Source organism: Ranitomeya imitator, chromosome 2 (genome assembly GCF_032444005.1).
Source record: "Ranitomeya imitator isolate aRanImi1 chromosome 2, aRanImi1.pri, whole genome shotgun sequence".
NCBI lineage: Eukaryota > Metazoa > Chordata > Amphibia > Anura > Dendrobatidae > Ranitomeya > Ranitomeya imitator.
Genome location: NC_091283.1, coordinates 359,336,376 through 359,357,676, shown reverse-complemented (window position 1 = coordinate 359,357,676; position 21,301 = coordinate 359,336,376). Strand labels below are relative to the sequence as shown.

The 21,301-nt window shown below is 42.0% G+C and overlaps 1 protein-coding gene across 1 annotated transcript in view; it reads right to left on the bottom strand.

Moving 5' to 3' along the window:
• Positions 1-8,474: 8,474 nt before the first annotated feature.
• Positions 8,475-21,301, bottom strand: part of LOC138663809 (zinc finger protein 432-like) — a 70,999-nt gene continuing 58,172 nt past the window's right edge. The window contains exons 7-13 of the mRNA XM_069750150.1: positions 15,692-15,828; positions 14,127-14,261; positions 13,818-13,997; positions 13,620-13,743; positions 13,484-13,536; positions 13,211-13,301; positions 8,475-10,628 (exon numbers count right to left, since the gene is read on the bottom strand). Of these exons, the coding sequence (XP_069606251.1) occupies positions 8,941-10,628; positions 13,211-13,301; positions 13,484-13,536; positions 13,620-13,743; positions 13,818-13,997; positions 14,127-14,261; positions 15,692-15,828 (2,408 nt within the window). The 3' untranslated portion in view covers positions 8,475-8,940. The remainder of the gene's footprint in view (positions 10,629-13,210; positions 13,302-13,483; positions 13,537-13,619; positions 13,744-13,817; positions 13,998-14,126; positions 14,262-15,691; positions 15,829-21,301) is intronic.

The following is a 21,301-nucleotide window of genomic DNA, read 5'->3' as shown; positions in this document are numbered from 1 at the left end:
TCCCCATACAGTAACATGTTATCTGCAGTTTTCACCGGGTGATGTACTGCTGAGAACAATGATATTTGGTGCAGTATAAACAACCAAGTCACTCAATGAATAGGCAGCATTTTGCTTGTTTAGTATTATGTTCCCCATAGTCCTCCACATAGTATCATGCACTCCCCATAGTCTTCCATATAGTATAATACACTCACCATAGTCCTCCACATAGTAAAATGCACTCCCCATAGTCTTCCATATAGTGTAATGCACTCCCCATAGTCTTCCATATATTATAATACACTCCCCATAGTCCTCCACATAGTATAATGCACTCCCTAGTCTTCCATATAGTAGAATACACTCCCCAAAGTCCTCCATATAGTATAATACACTCCCCATAGTCCTCCACATAGTATAATGTGTTGTGAATTCAGCTTTTGGGCTCCCTCCGGTGGTTGTAGAGGTTAATGCAGTTGTGCCTGGACTGCAGGAGTGGACAGGTGTATCTACTAATTGCAAAACTGACTGGGGTATATAGCTTTGCTGGATCCTTTGGTCAGTGCCAGTTGTCCATTGTTCTTGAAGGATTCACTTCCCTGCTGGTTTCTCCAGTTTGCTGTGTTTTTCTACAAAGATAAGTCCTGGCTTTGTTTTTGCTGTCCACCTGCAGTGGACCTTATAGTTCTGTGCATTTTCATGTTTTTGTTTTGTCCAGCTTGGTCTGTGAAGGATTTTTTGCAGCCTAGCTATTTCTCTGGAGATGCAGATATACCCCCCATGTCTTTAGTCAGATGTGGTGATCCGTATTTTGGATATTTTCTAGTGTTTTTATACTGACCGCATAGTACTCTGTTCTATCCTTTCTTTTTAGCTAGTATGGCCTCCTATGCTAAAATCTGATTTCATATCTGCGTATGTTATTTCCCTCTCCTCTCACAGTTAATATTTGTGGGGGGCTTTCTATCCTTTGGGGATTTTCTCTGAGGCAAGCTAGGTTTCCTGTTTCTGTCTTTAGGGGAAGTTAGATCTTAGGCTGTGTCGAGGGGTCTAGGGAGTGTTAGGTACCCCCCACGGCTATTTCTAGTTGCGCTGCTAGGTTCAGGGTTTGCGGTCAGTACAGGGACCACCTTCTCCAGAGTACGTCTCATGCTGCTCCAAGGCCACCAGATCATAACAATAATGCACTCCCCATAGTCTTCCATATAGTATAATACACTCCCCATAGTCCTCCATATAGTATAATGCACTCCCCATAGTCTTCCATATAGTGTAATGCACTCCCCATAGTCTTCCATATATTATAATACACTCCCCATAGTCCTCCACATTGTTTAATGCACTCCCTATAGTCTTCCATATAGTAGAATACACTCCCTATAGTCTTCCATATAGTAGAATACACTCCCCATAATCTTCCATATAGTGTAATGCACTCCCCAGTCTTCCATATATTATAATACACTCCCCATAGTCCTCCACATAGTATAATGCACTCCCTATAGTCTTCCATATAGTATAATACACTCCCCATAGTCCTCCACATAGTATAATGCACTCCCCATAGTCTTCCATATAGTATAATACACTCCCCATAGTCATTCACATAGTATAATGCACTCCCCAGTCTTCCATATATTATAATACACTCCCCATAGTCCTCCACATAGTATAATGCACTCCCCATAGTCTTCCATATAGTATAATACACTCCCCATAGTCATCCACATAGTATAATGCACTCCCCATAGTCTTCCATATAGTGTAATGCACTCCCCATAGTCCTCAATATAGTAAAATACACTCCACATAGTCCTCCATATAGTGTAATGCATACCTCATTATTCTCCATATTGTATAATGCTCTCCATATAGTGTAATTGATATTTTGTGATGCCAAACATTCATTTGGTAATCGGCAGCCTGTTTACACTGAAATATATGTTAAGAATATACGTTCATGATTAACTTTCCATGTAGATGCAATTTTACTTGCAAAGAGATGGAAGTAATACTCTTGTTTGTAAAAAAAAAAAAAAAACTTATTATGTATAATGCAGTTTGTAATATCGGGAAAATATATATATATATATATATATATATATATATATATATATATATATATATATACATATATACATATACACAAATATACCGATATTACACAGTCCCTAAGCATATAGTGTCCTGTCTTGTTATGCATAGCGCAATCCCTTAGTATTTAGCATCCCCTCTTGCTATATATAGCGCCATCCCTTAGTATTTAGCACCCTCTCTTGTTATATACTGTGTAAGGCTATGTTCACATTGCGTTAACAGCAGCCCGTTCAACACATGCGTTAACGCACTCCAAAATGGAGTCGCTCTGTTCAGTGGTCGCATCCATGGAAGACGGGGAATTTCTTTCTTTGGTAAATATTAAAGACACTTATTTGCCTGTGCTACTTTTTCCAGCCTGTACCACCAATTACTTGCCGCCTTGGCAGATAACTCCGCCGCATCTAAGGATGCTGAACAGAGATCCTTTACTCTCTGTACAATCTGCTCCGCGATCTTTGATAATTCCAGATCTTGGGAAACAGCCTTCTATCCATGAAATCCTTAAGTGCTGCAATCTCGGCAAGTGTTAGTATGAGGATGTGGCCGCTCACTAAAGACTATAGGACAAATGGACATAGAGCGGAGACTTTTTCCAACACAAAGCACTGGTTTTGTTGTATTTAATTAGATATCTTCTTGTTGTGTTTTATTAATGATTTGCTTCCTCATCAGTTCATCCTCAGGAATTATTTCCATTCAGTGCAGGGGAAGACAAGCAGTAAAATCTTATGTAAACCTAAAGTCAGGCAGTAGACTGCTAAAGGTAAATGTAAAGCAATCATCCCAGAGGAACTATCACCGCAGGGGGTCTCATGTGATAGAATATGCTTTGTTATGTGAGCTAAAGAAAATTGTTTAAGGGGGAGGGAGGAAAAACCACATGGGCTGAATCAGGCAGTTGTTGGAGTGACGGTCTATGAAGTTTTGGAGATTGGTTGTTGGCTGGAGGGGTATCCATGAGCTAGTCATGATATCCATCTTCTGGAGGAACATAGGCTGTGACTGCACACTATTCCGGCTGGAGATACCAAAAGCTGTGGGCCAACCAAAAGTTGGGAGACAGTGGGTATCGCCTGGTATGGGGCCAGAGAAACTACAAATCTCAAATTAGGAACTTTTGGACTGAGGACATTGTATGTTGGCCATCTACAAGGATTTTTTTGTACAACCATGCATGTATGGAATAAAAAATAGTTGCATCGTTAACCTGTCTAGGTGATTTTTATAACCCACAACCTCAGATCCTCACAAGTGGTGGCAGCTGGTGGGAACACCTATCTCTGGACAGCATACCAGGGAAAGTTACTGAGCGGTGACTTGGTAGAAAAGATGGCAGACTCCATCTACAAGAGGCTCAATAGGAGCAGCTGAGAGTGCTTTGTTCTGAGAGAGAGCTAGAGTGGTTGGACAACTGGGCAACCATAAAACAATGCTTGGATGTCAGGGACCAGGAACAACCACATGAGGAGGGCAGCTTAGGGCCGACATCCAGATGGCGGAGGATCGACCGACTGAGCTGAGGTGAATGCTGGATGCGCTGGGAGAGCGGGCCCCGGAGATAGAGCGGGCGTCAGTGTTAAGCAAAAATCTGGGTGTGCATGTAGCAGTACCCCCACTAGCCCCATGTCCTCAACGGGTGAACACTGTGCTACAACAGGGCTAGAATTCTGAAGGAGAGAGGATTCCACTACCCCGACTGGAAGAGGAAGAGGCATATGTGTTACAAGAACAGGGGGCAGCACGGTGGCTTAGTGGTTAGCACTGCAGCCTTGCAGCGCTGGAGTCCTGGTTTCAAATCCTACCAAGGATAACATCTGCAAGGAGTTTGTATGTTCTTCCCGTGTTTGCGTGGGTTTCCTCCAGGTACTCCGGTTTCCTTCTAAAGACATAAATAGGGAATTTAGATTGTGAGCCCCATCAGGGACAGCGATGATAATGTGTTGAAACTGTAAAGCGTTGTGTAATATGTTAGCGCTATATAAAAATAAAGATTATTATTTTTATTATTAAGTGTCCTGGACTAGATGGGACACCTCAGCAACCATGAACTAGCATCTGCAGCCGGTCTGGGCATGGAGGCTGCAGGGCTGCGTGACTCACTGATCAAAGAACATCTAGTACTGGACCAGTGTAATGTTCCCAGCAGCAGGATGTTAGTCAACTTAGCCGGAGAAGAATCTCTGAACATTTGGAGGGCCCAACTACATTTAGACTGGGGTCACAGTTGTGGAAAGGTGGATGTAGGAGTAGTACGGCATCTACCAGTAGATGTGTTGCTGGGAAACAACCTAGGAGCAGGGTTGGTGTGCCACTGGGAAAATGTCGTAACCCAAAGCCATTGATCGGTTCACACAGCATCAGCTGAGAGGGAACAGAGCAATCTCAACATGATGACTACTCCCCTGCCAGTGGTGAGTAATGCACAAAATGTAATGACTGTTACCATGAAGGAATGTGACCTGGAGGAGGTAAATTACATCAGGGAGGAGGCCCAGAGACTTTGGGACACTTGGTCTACCATCACCCTGGTCAGCACAAATACTGTCCCCCCAAAACATTATTTACCAGGCCACCAAGTGACCATCCCCATAGCTGGGGGTCAGCATTCTGGGGATGGACGCAATGGATACAAGTTTGGTTCTCATCAGATATGTGTGTAGTTTCCCAGGTCCAACCGTGGATCAGGGGAGGATCCCGCAGGAGAAACAGACCCCTGTCCAGCTAACTAAATACAGAGTCCTTGTCTCAGAGCTTCCCCCATCGGGAAGTTGGCAGTATCTGAAAGATCATATGAGACAAGCTGGGGATGTCTACTATGCCAATGTACACCACGGTGGAGTGGGGACTGTGAGGTTTATTCACAAGGATGACATGGAATATGCCTTGAGGAAATTGAATGATACAAAATATCGTTCTCATGAAGGTGAAACCTCTTACATTCGTGTCCATACTTAAAAAAGTGGAGGAGGAATGTGAGGATAAGGCCGCTTACCAAAGACTATAGGACAAATGGACGTAGAGCGGATACTTTTTCCAGCACAGGGCACCAGTTTTGTTGTGTTTTATTAGATATTTTCTTGCTGTGTTTTATTAGCGATTTGCATGCTCGTCAGTTCATCCTAAGGATTCAATGTGTCCATTCACTGCCAGTAAGCAGAGGAAGACGAGCAGGCTAGATCTTATGTAAACCTAAGGGTACCGTCACACAGTGGCATTTTGATCGCTACGACGGCACGATTTGTGACGTTCCAGCGATATATCCGTGACGTTCCAGCAATCTCGCTGTGTCTGACACGCTCCTGCGATCAGGGACCCCGCTGAGAATCGTACGTCGTAGCAGATCGTTTGAAACTTTCTTTCGTCGTCTAGTGTCCCGCTGTGGCGGCATGATCGCATGGTGTAACAAAGGTGTGCACGATATTGTATACGATGTGCGCATAGTAACCAACGGCTTCTACATCGCACATACGTCATGAAATTATCGCTCCAGCGTCGTACATTGCAAAGTGTGACAGCAGTCTACGACGCTGGAGCGATATTGTTACGATGCTGGAGCGTCACGAATCGTGCCGTCGTAGCGATCAAAATGCCACTGTGTGACGGTACCCTAAGGCCAGACAGTAGACTGCTAAAGGTCCATTGTGTGGATGGAGATAGTAGACCCAGGGGAGCCATAAACACAGGGGTCTCACATACAGCCCCATGTGATGGAATATGCTTTGTTCTGCGAGCTTAAAAAAACTGTTTAAAGGGGAGGGAGAAAAAAGGCACATGGGTTGAATCAGGCAGTTGTTGACATTACTTCGATGTGAGAGGATCCCAGCTGGGATGGATGGTCTATGTAGTTTTGGTAATTGGTTGTTGGCTGGAGGGGTACGGTCGTGATATCCATCATCTGGAGAAACATAGGCTGTGACTGCATAGTATACCGGCTGGAGATACCAAAAGCTGTGGGCTAACCACAAGTTGGGAGACAGTGGGTATCGCCTGGTATGGGGCCAGTGGAACTACAAATCTCAGATTGGGATCTTGTGGACTGAGGACATTATATGTTGGCCATCTACATGGCTTTTTTGATGTATGGAATAAAAAATAGTTGCATTGTTAACCTGTCTAGGTTATTTTTATAAGGCTAGGTTCACATTGCATTAGGGCAATCCGTTTAGCGCATACGCTAATGTACTGCACTAACGCAATGTCCCAAAAGGGATCGCGTTTGGCAAACCCGCTAGCGCAGATGTCCGCTGCAAGCAGCGTTCGAGGTCCGTCCGAAACTAACGGGACATCGCTAGCGCATGCCAGAAATGGCATACGTTAGCGATGCGTTAGTTACATTGCTGTCAATGGCAGCGCTAACAGACCCGTTACATTGCGTTAGTGGCGCTGTGTAACGGATCCCATTAGCTTACTGCCACTAACGCAATGTGACCCTAGCCTTACCCACAACTTCAGATCCTCACAGGTAGAACAGTCATTTGAGATAAGCGAGACACCGGCGTATCTATCATCAGTGAAGTAGACCAAGAGGCCACCCTCTCTGTTGGGAAGGGATATAACGCCTCATATGGCTACGCTTTTAAAATTGTTTGTCTGGGTGTTCCCATGCCCTCTATAATTTCCTCATTGTTAGAAAATGATCTAGCCATGTGCTTACCCCTCCTACCAAAAATTCTGTTCTGGTAACGGGAGGGGGTGGCAAAGCTGTTACACCTAGAGAGGCGTCAACAACCGACACCAAATTGTCCCCCAGTTCCTTTAGCTTTTCCAACTTATATGGATCTAGGACAGATTCTCAACTAGATTCTCTATGTGGCTACTAGCAAGGAAGCAGAAGAGCTACAGGCAGTACAATAGGCCACAGACTGCCCAGTGGAAAATTGTTACAAATGCCACAAGCATTGAAAGTGACAAGTGCAGTCTGCGCTAACAGGCGTGCAGGTGCTCTCTAGACTCAGAAAGAAAATAGAAGTCACCACTAATCAGTGACAAAAACTTATGAGTGCTTAATATTAGCCCCCAGTAGCCATCAGCTTACCACTTCTACGTTGGAGGAGGAATGTGTTCCCCAGCTGAGCAGGCAAACCAACAAGGAGGAAGACGCCGAGGTACTTCTGTGCCTCACACCATTTAACAGTGCTTTGCCATAACCAGAAAAAGTATTGCAAAAAATTGGAAGACAAAGAGCGCAATAGGGTCTTATCCACGTTACACAGAAGAGAATATACACCAAATTTGCTCACCTGGTTAGGATGAGATAATAGCATAAAGATAGCGGCTGCTGCAGATCCACAGGTCTTCAATGACCAGACAAAGTACTGTATTCAGAGGGAAATTCATTGTTAAAAGTCCGCGCTGCCGTTGGGATGAATTTCAGGAGAATGTAGTTGATTCACAGTGGATTTATTCATATTCATGAATAAAACCACTGTGAATCGACTACATTCTCCTGAAGTTCGTCCCAGTGGCAGCATGGAATTTTAACTACGAATTTCCCTCTGAATACTATAGCCAGGAAAAGGAAAGGATGGAGTCAGAGGGGTGGGTACCTGGCGTGCTGAAACACCGCTGCTGATTGGCTGGAAGACTGGCCACGCTGATAGGCCGGGGTAACCTGGCCGCCGAATGGCTGGAAATATCCAGCCCGATGATTAGCTGAACTATCACGCCAGCTGTTTGGCCAAGCGCACCTATGGCCACACCCACACATGCCCAATTTCTGCCTCTAAAGCCAGACCTACACTACCGCCAGATACCGCCCGGCCCGCAAAGAGCTGAGAGACACCTGTTGGTACCCAGGCAGCAGCGCGGCAGGGCCCCACTCCCACCCACCACCAGTCTAACCCTGACCAACTAAGGTCACCGGGAGCACATAGGCAAGCAGGACAACCAGCAGCAGCACCTGGCCCCTGAACAAAGACAGTCCCCTTCTCTCCTCCAGAGTTGTGCAGCCTCTGGTAATGACCACCCCAAAAAAGAACACAGAAGGGGAAGGAGTGGGAACCAAGAGGGAGGGCTTTGGGGGAGAGACGGGTTCATGACCGGGTTATACTTACCTGTCCTGAAGCTCTGGATCCCTTTAACTTCTGCTAAATTCACACGTGTGCTATGTTGGGAGGTGAGCAAGAGCTAGTCGGATTACAGACCTCCGCCCTAATACCTTACCACCGACTGCGTCAAGGTACCTTCGTCTGTCCACACCGATGAGAGAGGATACAGACTGAACAACTACAGGCGCTACATGGGTGAAGCAGTGCACAAATACACTCTGAGGTCTCTGTATAGATGTATAGATAACTTTACCACGGCATTTTGGTTTGGGAGAAGAGAAAAGGTGATTAGGAACAGTTTATTGTAAGTAAATTTTCTTTCAAAAAACATGATAAAAAAAAATCTGATTGAAAAAAGTGGCTAATTTTCCCACCATTTTATTTGTGCTCTCAAATAATACAGTTTTGGATAAAAAAGAAAAACATTTAAATCATAACATATGTGTTCAAAGACCTTGTGTCGAGACATAAAGAGCAGAGGCTGAAGATGTTTCATCTCCAAATGTTTACATAACAGAGAGGATTGGCAACTTCAAATTTCCTTGTCTTTTTTCTTGGCTTCGGAAGCTTGGAAACTGGAATATGGTTAGTTTTAAAGTAATTTCCCTTTCTTGTTTAGTCTATTATATGTTTTTTGTACAATTTGCCAATACAATGTATAATCCATCCCCGTAAAAGTTATTTTTGATAGTTATCTAAATATGATTTTCAAGTAAATAATTTCTCACACTCTAAATATGATAATGGCTTCGCCCCGTGTTGGATTTTTGATGGTTAAGAATGTACCATTCTTGGATAAAACTTTCCCACATTATGAACATGAAAAAGGCTTCTCCTCTTTGTGACTTCTCTGGTGTTTAACAAAACATGATTTATCTGCATAACTTTTCCCACATTCTGAACATGAAAAAGGCTTTTCCCCTGTGTGCGTTCTTTGGTGCTTAACAAGAACAGATTTCCGGATAAAACATCTCCCACATTCTGAACATAAAAACGGTTTCTCTCTGGTGTGAATTCTCTGGTGCATAACAAGAACAGATTTCCGGATAAAAGATCTCCCACATTCTGAGCATGAAAATGGCTTCTCCCCTGTGTGAATTCTCTGGTGCTTAACAAGAGTTGATTTACGGTCAAAATATTTCCCACATTCTGAACATAAATACTGTTTCTCACCTGTGTGAGTTCTCTGATGTGAGATAAGATGTGATTTCTCTGTAAAGGTTCTCACACATTCTGAACAAGAAAACGGCTTCTCCCCTGTGTGAATTCTCTGGTGCTTAACAAAAGATGATTTCCGGTCAAAATATTTCCCACACTCTGAACATAAATATTGTTTCTCCCCTGTGTGAGTTCTCTGATGTGAGATAAGATATGATTTCTCTGTAAAACTTCTCCCACATTCTGAACATGAAAACGGCTTCTCCCCTGTGTGAATTCTCTGGTGCTTAACAAGAGTCGATTTCAAATGAAAATATTTCCCACATTCTGAACATAAATGTTGTTTCTCCCTTGTGTGAGTTCTCTGATGTGAGATAAGATGTGATTTATCTGTAAAACTTCTCCCACAATTTGAACATGAAAAAGGCTTCTCATCTGTGTGACTTCTCTGATGTTTAACAAAACATGATTTATCTGCATAACCTTTCCCACATTCTGAACATGAAAAAGGCTTCTTCCCCGTGTGGGTTCTCAGGTGCTCAACAAGAACAGATTTCCGGATAAAAGATCTCCCACATTCTGAACATAAAAACGGCTTCTCCCCTGTGTGAATTCTTTGGTGCTTAACAAGAGTCGATTTCCGGCCAAAATATTTCCCACATTCTGAACATAAATATTGTTTCATCCCTGTGTGAGTTCTCTGGTGTGCAATATGATTTGATTTATCTGTAAAACATTTCCCACATTCTGAACACGAGTATGGCTTCTCCCGTGTGTGATATCTCTGGTGATTAACAAGAACTGATTTCTGTAAAAAACATTTCCCACATTCTGAACACGAAAAAGGCTTCTCCCCTGTGTGAGTTCTCTGGTGCTTAACAAGAACAGATTTACGTATAAAAGATCTCCCACATTCTGAACACGAATGTGGCTTCTCCCCAGTATGAATTTTCTCATGCCTAATAAGATCTGATTTCAGGTTAAAATATCTCCCACAGTTGGAACAAGAAAATCTCTTCTCCTCTGTGTAAATTTTTGGATGTTTAACAAAAGACGGTTTGAGGGAAAATCTATTTCCATGTTCTGAATATGAAAATATCTTCTTTGCTTTAAGAGCAGTTTGCTTTTGAACGCCTCTTTTGTGACTTTTATTTTTCTTACTAGTTAGAAATGAATCAGAAGATAGGACCTGTTTCAAAGGATCAGATGATAGATCTTTGCTGTGAAGGGATGCTATAACTGGAGTAATGGCATTCACCTCAATTGCATCCTGTGTAAACTCAGGGTCATCTGATTTAAAAACTGATGTCAGTTGTCCCTCTGATCTCCTGGTACAGTCATCTGCCAAAAAGTAAAACAATTATTATTTTTGAATAAAATATCCATGAAATTTATATTTTTGAACATTTCTAATTAAAATGTCCATTGAATTATTTACTAATACAATGACAATGACAGTCTAATAGACCTCATGGCGTGAATGAGTAAAGTGTGGTATTCAACTGTTAATTTATTCTGCCTCCAAATATTGGAATAAAAAGCCACCAAAAAATGTTTTGAAGGCAAAAATGATACCAATAAAAACTTCTACTCACCCCACAAAAAAATAAGTCCCCACTCAGGCCCATCATCTGTCAATGGAAAAAGAGGTTTCCACATTATCAGTAACTCAAAGGTTCTTGAAAAGCAGCGTGGCTTCCATAAACCAAGTGAGCAAAATCTAATTTCCAAAAGACAAATCTCTCTCTTGCTTCTGAGCCTTGTATTGTGCCCAAACCACATTTAGCATTTATGTATTTGGCATTGCTGAAGTGAGAAGAACCTACTTAACAATTTATAGTGTGCGTGTCTCCTGGAGCACAATCTGGGCACGATGTCTTGGGTAATAAAATGGCATGTTTGCAATTTCACTCCTCGGACCTAGCTCTCTAAAAGGCTGTCGAGGGGTTTCTCGTACCTCCTGATGAACCACAGGGGAGGATGCAACACAAATTCAAAAAGAGAAAGATAGCAAAATCCAGGGTAAAAAAAATTAAAACAAGTTCACAAAAGTTCGCAAGAGATAGACAGAGACAAATAAGGAGAACAAAAAAAACCCAGAATAAGTCAAATCTACCAGACAGCCAAACATTGAGAAGAACGGAAAGAGGCTGGGGAGGAAAACTCACAGATTCACAGCAGGAAAAACAACTGGGGCTTGCAGGACAAGGTAAACCCCTAGCTGAGGACCTGGAACTCCAAACACCAATCCACATGGACGTCTAGCCAGCAAGTGAGGCAAGTGAAAGGTGAACATATAAAGACCATCCTGAAATGTGATAGGACAGTGCCAAAAGGGAAAATGGAAAAACATCTGGAGAGAAACCAACCAAAAAAAAAGGCAAAAGAAACTCTTGCTATTGTAGAGAAATTCATACTTGGCCCTCACTGTACATTTAATGTCGTTGATCATAAAAGTGAAGTTTGGACAGAGACTGGACCTGGTCTTGTAGGGACCATATGAGCACATTCAGCAGCACAGAAATGAGAGAAGGTAGATTTATTCTATATGATGCCAGGATTCTAGGAAGGCAACAGCAACATTAGCGTTTGCCTTTTGTTAGAAGTCCACCATACAAATAATATTTTTGAGCTTCTAACTTTTCGGCACATTTAATGTGCGCTGTCATATGGCTTTGTAGTTTACAGATCTGGGAAGGTAAGGGTCAGCATCTTCTGACTCTAGGGAGTAGGAGGATCCTACAGGTTGTAAACACTATAGTACAGGGCTTTCAATACCCACATTAATTTGAACAGTTTTGGTTGAAGAAGAATGTTGTGGTATGGAGGCAGAATGGTCAACACATGATATGGTTGGACCACATCGCTTATAAAGAAAACACAGCCGGTATCAGGATTCTGTTCCCTTACTGCAAATTGACCCTTAGTGGCTGCCATTATTTACTTTCATTATTGAGCTGCTTTTTCACTCCTCACAACGAGAGGCTTCTATTGTGTTTCTGTCATCTCCCTTTACTAAGATGGGCGGATGTTAAACCTATGGAAGCTGTAATGTTACCGCAGCGAGGTGCACAGCCTCCACCAGGGGGTGCTGGTGGAGGAAGAAAGGTTGTGTTCACAGTGTAGCACTACAGTGCCGCAGCGCAGACGCCACAAGGTGACGAGAGAGTAGTAAGACAAGCTGAGTCGGCAACGGTCAGGAAACGCAGTACCAGAGGAAGCAGCGATAAACGTGGTCAGATGCAAGCCAGAGAAGTCAAAAGCCAGACAGGAAGAAAAATGCCAAAGACATGAGAAAGAAAAAAAGAGTCAGAGGTCAAGAAGGATCAGATACCAGGAGGTCAGAGCATGGGGAACAAATACTAAGTCAAGCGGGGTAGCAGGAGAGGGAAAGCACGGGGATCTGAGCAAACGGGCAGAGGACAAATCAGGGAGTAACGGGGTCAGCCGCTCAAGCCTGGGCAAGAACTATAACTGACACTGCCTGCAGACAGCAGCGGGCAGAAATAGCCAAACAGATCCCAGAACAAGGCAGAGGAAAGTTACCCCCTACATGATCACACCTGGGAGAGCATAGCAAGAACCAAACTCCTGCCTGGTTCATGACAGAAGCCATCTTGTTTCTTTTTTGGATTTACTTATAGCTACATGGAACTCTCACTCATTGCTTGAATAATGTGTTGAGCCTTTTGGCTAATTCCAGTCTCCAGCTATTGAGAACTGTCTTACACAAACTTTCAACACTCCTCTACTCTCTTGTTCTTACAATTCCTAGGGCTAAAACCAATAACTTCAACTACCACTTTCTATTCCCTGCTCATGCTTCTCCAGCCATTGGATTGCAGATGTACTCCACATGTATTATAACAGCCAGTGACTGAAAAGTATCTGTGACTTCTGTGCATTTAGTGGCTACTAATCACCTGGGTAGGCATATGTAGGGATCTCCTCTTTACACTGTTCATCACCCCTCACATATGTCTCTGTACTATTAATATGGGTCATATCTTCACCCTGAAACAAATATAGTAAAAGTCACTGATGGAGAAATCACATCTGTGATCAGCTCTAATCCTGCCATCTCCACCGTTCTCATTACACAAGTATAAAACATATAATACGGGTGGATAAAACAAGACTGAGCACAAGACCTTCACAGCCGTCTACACATCATCTGGATTTTCTTGTTTAGATACCTGTAGAAGAGGACGGAGACATCTCTCTGGTGTTGTGCTCTTACTGGATAGAACTGGAGGAAACACATACAGGGACTGAATTCATTCTTTACATACAGATAATTATAGGCTGTGTGTATTTATCCCTATATATTACCTAGTGATGTGTGGGGCTGGGGAACCTCCATCATGATGCCCTTGTACAGATCTTTGTGTTCTTCTAAATACTCCCACTCCTCCATGGAGAAATAGATAGTGACATCCTGACACCTTATAGAAACCTGAAAAATACAATGATACAGTCATCCCCCTGATCCCTTCATAGTGATAATATATAATGTCCCAGCAATGTCACCTCTCCAGTCAGCAGCGTAATCATCTTGTAGGCAAGTTCTAGGATCTTCTGGTTTTTGATGTCCTCATGGATCAGTGGGTTAGGTGGAGGCGCCGTAATTGGGCTCAGGGGTCTTCCCCCTTCCTCAGACACAGGTTCCTGACAGCGCTCACTAGAGGCCTTTTTAACTACTGTGTAATCCTGGTTATGGAGAGACACATTAATAAATATCACTACAGAAATTTCCAGAATCCTCACGTCTCCAGATCTGTCCATCTGTTATTCCCATAGATAAGAATGCAGTAATGTGATGTCATATGAATCTCTCACCTCTCCAGTAAGCCGGAAGAGGATCTCTAGGGTGAAGTGTAATATCCTCTCCTGCATTTTGTTCTTGTCTATATCCATCCTTGATGGGTAAATCAGAAAAATGTTTTTGTATAGAAGATCCGAAACTGTAGGAATCTGAATGGGAAGAAAAATGTAACATCATAATGGATCCTGTGTAATAACGCAATTAATGGACAAAGGAAAAACATAGAAAGAAACATAGTGAAGATTTAGCATTTATGATTTGCTGGAAAATTATGATGTGGAGGCAGTTTTCTGACTGTCACATACTATTACATAATACTAATTGCATGGGTTGTTTAAGTCCTATGATACTGTGTTCAATAGCGACCATCTCAACAAGGTGGTTAAATGTTGCATTAGCATCTCGCTATGTGATTGCAGGGTGCCGATTGTTGCTATGGTAGTTAGGAAAAATAACAAATGTTCTGGTACTTGAAGATTGATGGCACAAAAGCGATACTACTTCCTGAGTAATGAGGTCTCTGTTTAGATGTATATATAATTGTATGCCCCCATTTTGCTTTGGGAGAAGAGAATAGGTGATTAGAGACATTTTAGTATAATTTCCTTTTGTAAAAAACATGATAAAAAATATCATGTCTCATTTTCTCACCATTTTATTTGTGCTCTCAAATACCAGTTTGGATTAAAAAGAAAAAGCATTTAAAATCATAGAAAATGTGTTCAAAGACATAACGAGCTGAGACAGAAGATACTTCATCTACAAAAGTCTACATAACAGCAAGGATTGGCAGCTCAGAATTTCCATGACTTTTTCTTGGCTTCAGGAGCTTGGGAACTGCAATATCGCAAGTTCTAAAGTAAAATCCCTTTCTTATTTAGTGTAATATGTTTTTTGTACAATTTGTCAAAATACATAATTGCCCCCCGCAAAAGTCATATTCTAGGTATGATAATGCTTTCTCCACAAGTGGGATTTTTGATATTTAAGACGGTATCAATTTTGCTTAAAACTTTGCCACAATATGAACATGAAAAAGGCTTCTCCCCTGTGTGAGTTCTCAGGTGCTAAACAAGAACAGATTTCCAGATAAAAGATCTCCCACATTATGAACTTGAAAATGGCTTCCCCCCTGTGTGAATTTTCTGGTGCTCAACAAAAGTCGATTTCCAGTCAAAATATTTCCCACATTCTGAAAATAAATATAGTTTCTCCTCTGTGAGAGTTCTGTGATGTAAGATAAGATGTGAATACAAGTATGATATCACAGTTAATTAACAAGAACTGATTTCTGTAAAAAAAAATATATATATTTTCTACATTATGAACATGAATATGGCTTCTCCCAAATGTGAATTCTTTCATGCCTAATAAAATATTGCCCACAGTTGGAACAAGAAAATCTCTTCTCCTCTGTGTGAATTTTTTGATGTTCAACTAAAGATGTTTTGAGGGGAAAACTATTTCCATGTTCTGAATGTGAAAATATCTTCTCTGCTTGAAGAGCAGTTTGCTTTTTAATGCCTCTTTGGTGACTTTTATATTTCTTAGTAGTCTGTAATGAATCAGAAGATAGGACCTGTTTCACAGGAACAGATGATTGATCTTTGCTGTGAGTAATGACATTCACTTCAGCTATATCCTGTGTAATCTCAGGGTCATCTAATTTAAAAACTGAAGATGTCAGCTGTCCCTCTGATGTCCTGGCACCGTCATCTGCCAACAAATAAAACCAATTATTATTTTTGAATAAAATATCCTTGAAATGTATATTTTTGAACATTTCTAATTAAAATGCCAATTGAATTATTCACTAAAGGTACTGTCACACTAGACGATATCGCTAGCGATCCGTGACGTTGCAGCGTCCTCGCTAGCGATATCGTCCAGTGTGACAGGCAGCAGCGATCAGGCCCCTGCTGGGAGATCGCTGGTCGGGGAAGAAAGTCCAGAACTTTATTTCGTCGCTGGATTCCCCGTAGACATCGCTGAATCGGCGTGTGTGACACCGATTCAGCGATGTCTTCACTGGTAACCAGGGTAAACATCGGGTAACTAAGCGCAGGGCCGCGCTTAGTAACCCGATGTTTACCCTGGTTACCAGCGTAAAAAAACAAACAGTACATACTTACATTCAGCTGTCTGTCCCTTGCCGTCTGGTTCCTGCACTGACTGCTGGCCGTAAAGTGAAAGCAGAGCACAGCCACAGCGGTGAGTCACCGCTGTGTGACTCACCGCTGTGCTGTGCTTTCACTTTCACTTTACGGCCAGCAGTCAGTGCAGGAACCAGACGGCAAGGGACAGACAGCTGAATGTAAGTATGTACTGTTTGTTTTTTTACGCTGGTAACCAGGGTAAACATCGGGTTACTAAGCGCGGCCCTGCGCTTAGTTACCCGATGTTTACCCTGGTTACCGGGGACCTCGGGATCGTTGGTCGCTGGAGAGCTGTCTGTGTGACAGCTCTCCAGCGACCAAACAGCGACGCTGCAGCGATCCGGATCGTTGTCGGTATCGCTGCAGCGTCGCTAAGTGTGACGGTACCTTTAGACAATGACAGATCACAGTCTAATAGTCCTCATGAACCAGTGGAGCATGGTGTTTAACTGTTTTTTTCAAAGTGCCCCCAAATATTAGAATAAAAAGCCACCAAAAAAATGTTACGTAGGTGAAAATGATACAAATAAAAACTTCTACTCATCCCGCAAAAAAATAGTTCCCACTCAGGTCCATCATCTGTCAGTAGAAATATAGAAGTTTCCACAATATTAGTAACTCAAAGGCTCTTGAAAAGCAAAATATCGGGGGGCGTGTCCTGACTGCCATGTGAAGCTGAAATCTGGAGCTGAGCATCCAGTCTAAGTAACAGCATTGACCCAGCATACCTTCTCAGAACCGGTCCCGGACCTGTGTGAAGGTGTCCAGAACCAAAGGGGAAGCAGTATGTACAAGCTAGAAGTTGAGATGACTCGAAGCAGGAGCCAGAAAGAGAGAGATCGTGATAGTGAGATCTCCAAGATGGCACCTCCTCACAAAACCTTTGGCAGTGACAGAGCAGCAGAGATGGCAACAATCAAGCTGGGGAGATTTGCAAGAGCAGTGGGTGACTCTCCCAGACATCCTGTGAAACACATGCCTGGGCAGGTACTGGAGGAGATGGATGATGGGGAGAGTAATGAGGAGACACAGAGGAGCATAACAAATAAGAGAGGCTGAGTCAGACCACCTGAAGGATCAATTGCATACAACTACAAATACAAGACTATAAAGAGCCAACTCTCAAAAGATGTCTACACAGCTATAAATGGCTGCAGCTCTGTCTTAGATGGCCTCGGGCAGCAAGTGGGAGATATCCAAGAGGACATTAAATGAATAAAGTAGGACATGCACAATCTAATGAAAGGGTGGGGGAGGTGAAGAAAAGAGTGAGTGTGGTATACAGAAAGATGTTAAAATAAACAAAACATCAATAGGCTTCTTAACAAAGTGGATGACTTGGAGAATAAGTCAAGAAGAAATAATTTAGATATTGTGGAGGTTCCAGAAAAGGAGGAAGGTCCAGATTCTGTCGTATTCTTTGAATCCTGGCTGCTAGAGATTTTCAGCAAAGGAAGCCTTGACATCGTTTTTTGCCATAGAACGAGCACACAGGGTACCCACTCGTTCAGGACCACCAGGTGCACCACCCTTTCCTATTATAAAGACATAATCCTGCGCAAAGCTAGAGACCATCAAGATTTATCCATCAATGGTACTAGGGTATCCATATATCTGGATTTCTTAGCAGAAGTACAGAGTAGAAAAGGGCAATTCATGGACTTAAAGAGAAGACTGCTTGCAAAACAGGTGCCATACTCCATGCTGTACCGGGTACATTTGAGAGTGGTTGTGGTGGTAAACGTACAGATGTTTGATAACCCAAAAGAGGCGATGACCTGGATGGACATTAACGAACGGACCTTGCGCCCTGTAAATGGAGGAATGAGCATTTCCTGAAGCATACCGGTGATACTATATATAACTAATTATCCTTCCTCTCTCTTTTCTACGGGGGAATTCTTCCTTTGTTTTTCCCGTAGAGGATAAGGACGGGATATGTCCACGCTGGTCTGATGGTTGTAACCCACTAGTATTAGGGGGAGTAAGATCTGGAGACAAATTTAAAGGATTTATGTTATAAACCAAAACCTAGAAAAAGAAATACCAATCTATTGGTGCTAAACTCAGGCTAATTAATAGCCCTACCCTCCTCTGGTTTGGAGGTATAGGTTTTGTTATATGTTGTATTATGTTTGTATTGTTAGATAAATGGGGAATATATTCCAGAAAATCTAAAAACTCCATAGAAACTTCCAGGAAAATCAGAAAAATAAAAGGGAATGGCTATATACAGCGCTAAAATAATTATTGCGGTATTGAATATCCCCGCCTGCATACTCCTTACGTTTTAAAGATAATATTTTCCTTTGCAGGGAATTTTCTGGAACCCCCAGTAATTGTGGTGGCGGAGTTTAATGCCTATACAAATCCCTATTGGGACAAGCATAATTCAGGGTCTATCTCTCAAAAGGTCAGACCCACATCTCTATACTATTTACTAAAGGAAATGGGAATAGCGGACCTTTGGCATCTAGCTCTCCCAAGAATTAAACAATACGCATGTTACACCTCATCATATGTTACTGTCCAGCATAGATTTGGTGCTAGGTAATAATAGTATTTTGGATTACATTAAATCCATAGAATTCCTGCCTAGGAATATACGGTATCTGATCACTCACCACTGATGGTACAATTAATGGTGGTGGAAGCAGGTCCTTGGGAAGGTCTATTTGGCGTCTACATCCTTACTGGCTGCAGATCATTAAAGGATCCCTCCCAACTAGTATTTTGGAATACTTAGTTAACAATGAGGGACAGCCGGGGGGAATGTAGTGTGGGATGCGATGAAAGCTTTCATTCAAGGCATTTTTATTAGTGAAATCAGCAAAAAAGAATTCAAAACATGGGAGAAATCACAGGAACTGCAGCATGAGGTTGTGATGCGAGAAGCAAACTATATAGAAAATCCATCGGAACCGAATAGGCAGCAGTGGGAGTCATCTCAGTGGGACATGACAGATCATCTAATCAGGGTGGATTTGACTCAAATCTAACTGATTTAAATCACGATTTAAATCACTAGTCAGTAAGGCTTGATTTAAATCAGTGATTTAAATCAAAGTTTCTACCTAAACTAGTTCTTGCTACTTTAACATGCAAGTAGATGAAGATTTTTAGAATCACTTTTTATATTACTTTTTCTCCCCAGTTTAATGGGTTAATCATTCATATTTGGACACCACTGTTCTGTTGTACTTAGGAAGGAGAAAAATAATCCTGACCTTAATAACAATTTAAATAGATTTATTCAACGGAAACAATAACAACATTACAGCATAAGTTATTTGCTTAAACAAACATCCATGTTTGTTAACTAATTTGGATAAACAAAATATATATATATTATAAGAAACTTAGACTGTCAGCCCAGCCGACACATGAAAAACTTAAATACTACTGTCCCTGCTGTCCTCTGTAGGTCACTTGTCGTCATCTTCATCATCATCTTCTTCTTTGTTCCTATTCATAATCTGGAAAAGAAAAACAAGCTTTCCTGCTTCATTGGGTCCCAACCGATTTCTCAATTTAGAATGAATGAGTCCAAAGGAAGAGAATATTCTTTCAACGCCTGCAGAAGAAGCTACTGCTGAAAAGTTAAATCATTACTTGAACAGTCTCTAACTCCAAGCGCTTAAGTGACTTCCACCAGTTTACTGGTGTGACCTTCCTTAAAATATCTTCAGCAAACATATATTTCTTGAATGGTTCCCCCTTAGCTCTGAAGTTTATTACAGTTAGCAGTAAAGATGGATGATTGCTGGATACCCATGTCATAGCTAACTCCTCTTCCTCAGCACTTAGGTTTTCTGATATTGGATATTGACAATATTTGCCAAAAAAATGAGCTGGAGTCAGTGCTTGTTATCCTGTCAGTGTTATCCTGATATTGGATATTGACAATATTTGCCAAAAAAATGAGCTGGAGTCAGTGCTTGTCCCATTCGTTTGTTTACTGCTTGTAATTTAATTCTGTCCATGTGTAGTTCTGTTTTTAAGTGTTCACTCAGTTCCTTCCAAATTTCAACAGCATCCGCAATAAAACAGCTATTTTTCTGTATTTTGTTTAAAGCTTGAGAGATGGGTTTCAGGAAGCTCAGCATATGTTCAACATTTCTCTTAAGCCCAATGTAGAGGATTTTGGCCGTGACAGTGCCATCTATTTTATCTCGATTTTCTTCACAAAGTGTCATCAGAATAGGCCAGTTTTTGATATACTGCTCAAAACAGTCCACCACAGAGTTCCATCTAACATCTTGTGGGAGCGTTAGCTTGGTTCCACCCATCCTTTTCAGAGCTGCTGCAGCAAAATGATTATTACGGAAGTATTTAGCAATTTTAACAACATTAGCCTTTATTTCTGGAACACTTAAGTCTTTGGCTAAGAGGTGCAGCAAATGAGCACTGCAACCATGTTATTAGCAGCTTTGTATTCCCTCCCTGCTCTTCTAAATCTCTTCTCATCTTGGATACGTTTGCAGCATTGTCAGTGACCAAACTGCGAACTAGACATTTGAATTTTTGTTCACATGTCGTTATAGCTTTTACTGCCACTTCTTGTAAGTATTCTGCTGTGTGTGCATTTCCTGACGTATCAGTTGTTTGTGCAAGGAAGACTTTACCTTCTTCTGTTGTTATACAAGCACATACAATAGGATCATTGTGGACATTACTCCACCCATCAATACTTAGGTTAACAATTTTACCCTCCAGAGCTGTTGCACATTGCTCCATTTCTCTGTCATACACTTGATCCAGCAGTTCCCCTGCAACATCAGCTCTGCTGGGTGGACTGTATCCTGGTCTCAGTGACTGAACCATATTAATGAAATGTGGGTTCTCAGTCAGACGGAAAGAAGAGTTCGTTGCATAAATAAACTGGGCAATTTTTTCATCAATCAACTCTTTTTCTAATCTGCCAGTTCTTATCACAAACCTATCTATGGTGGTTCCAGGAGGTAAAGGTTTTTTCTTCCTTTTGGGTGATGGTGATATGTGGCTGTGGGTGTCTGATGATGATGTTGCTGCTA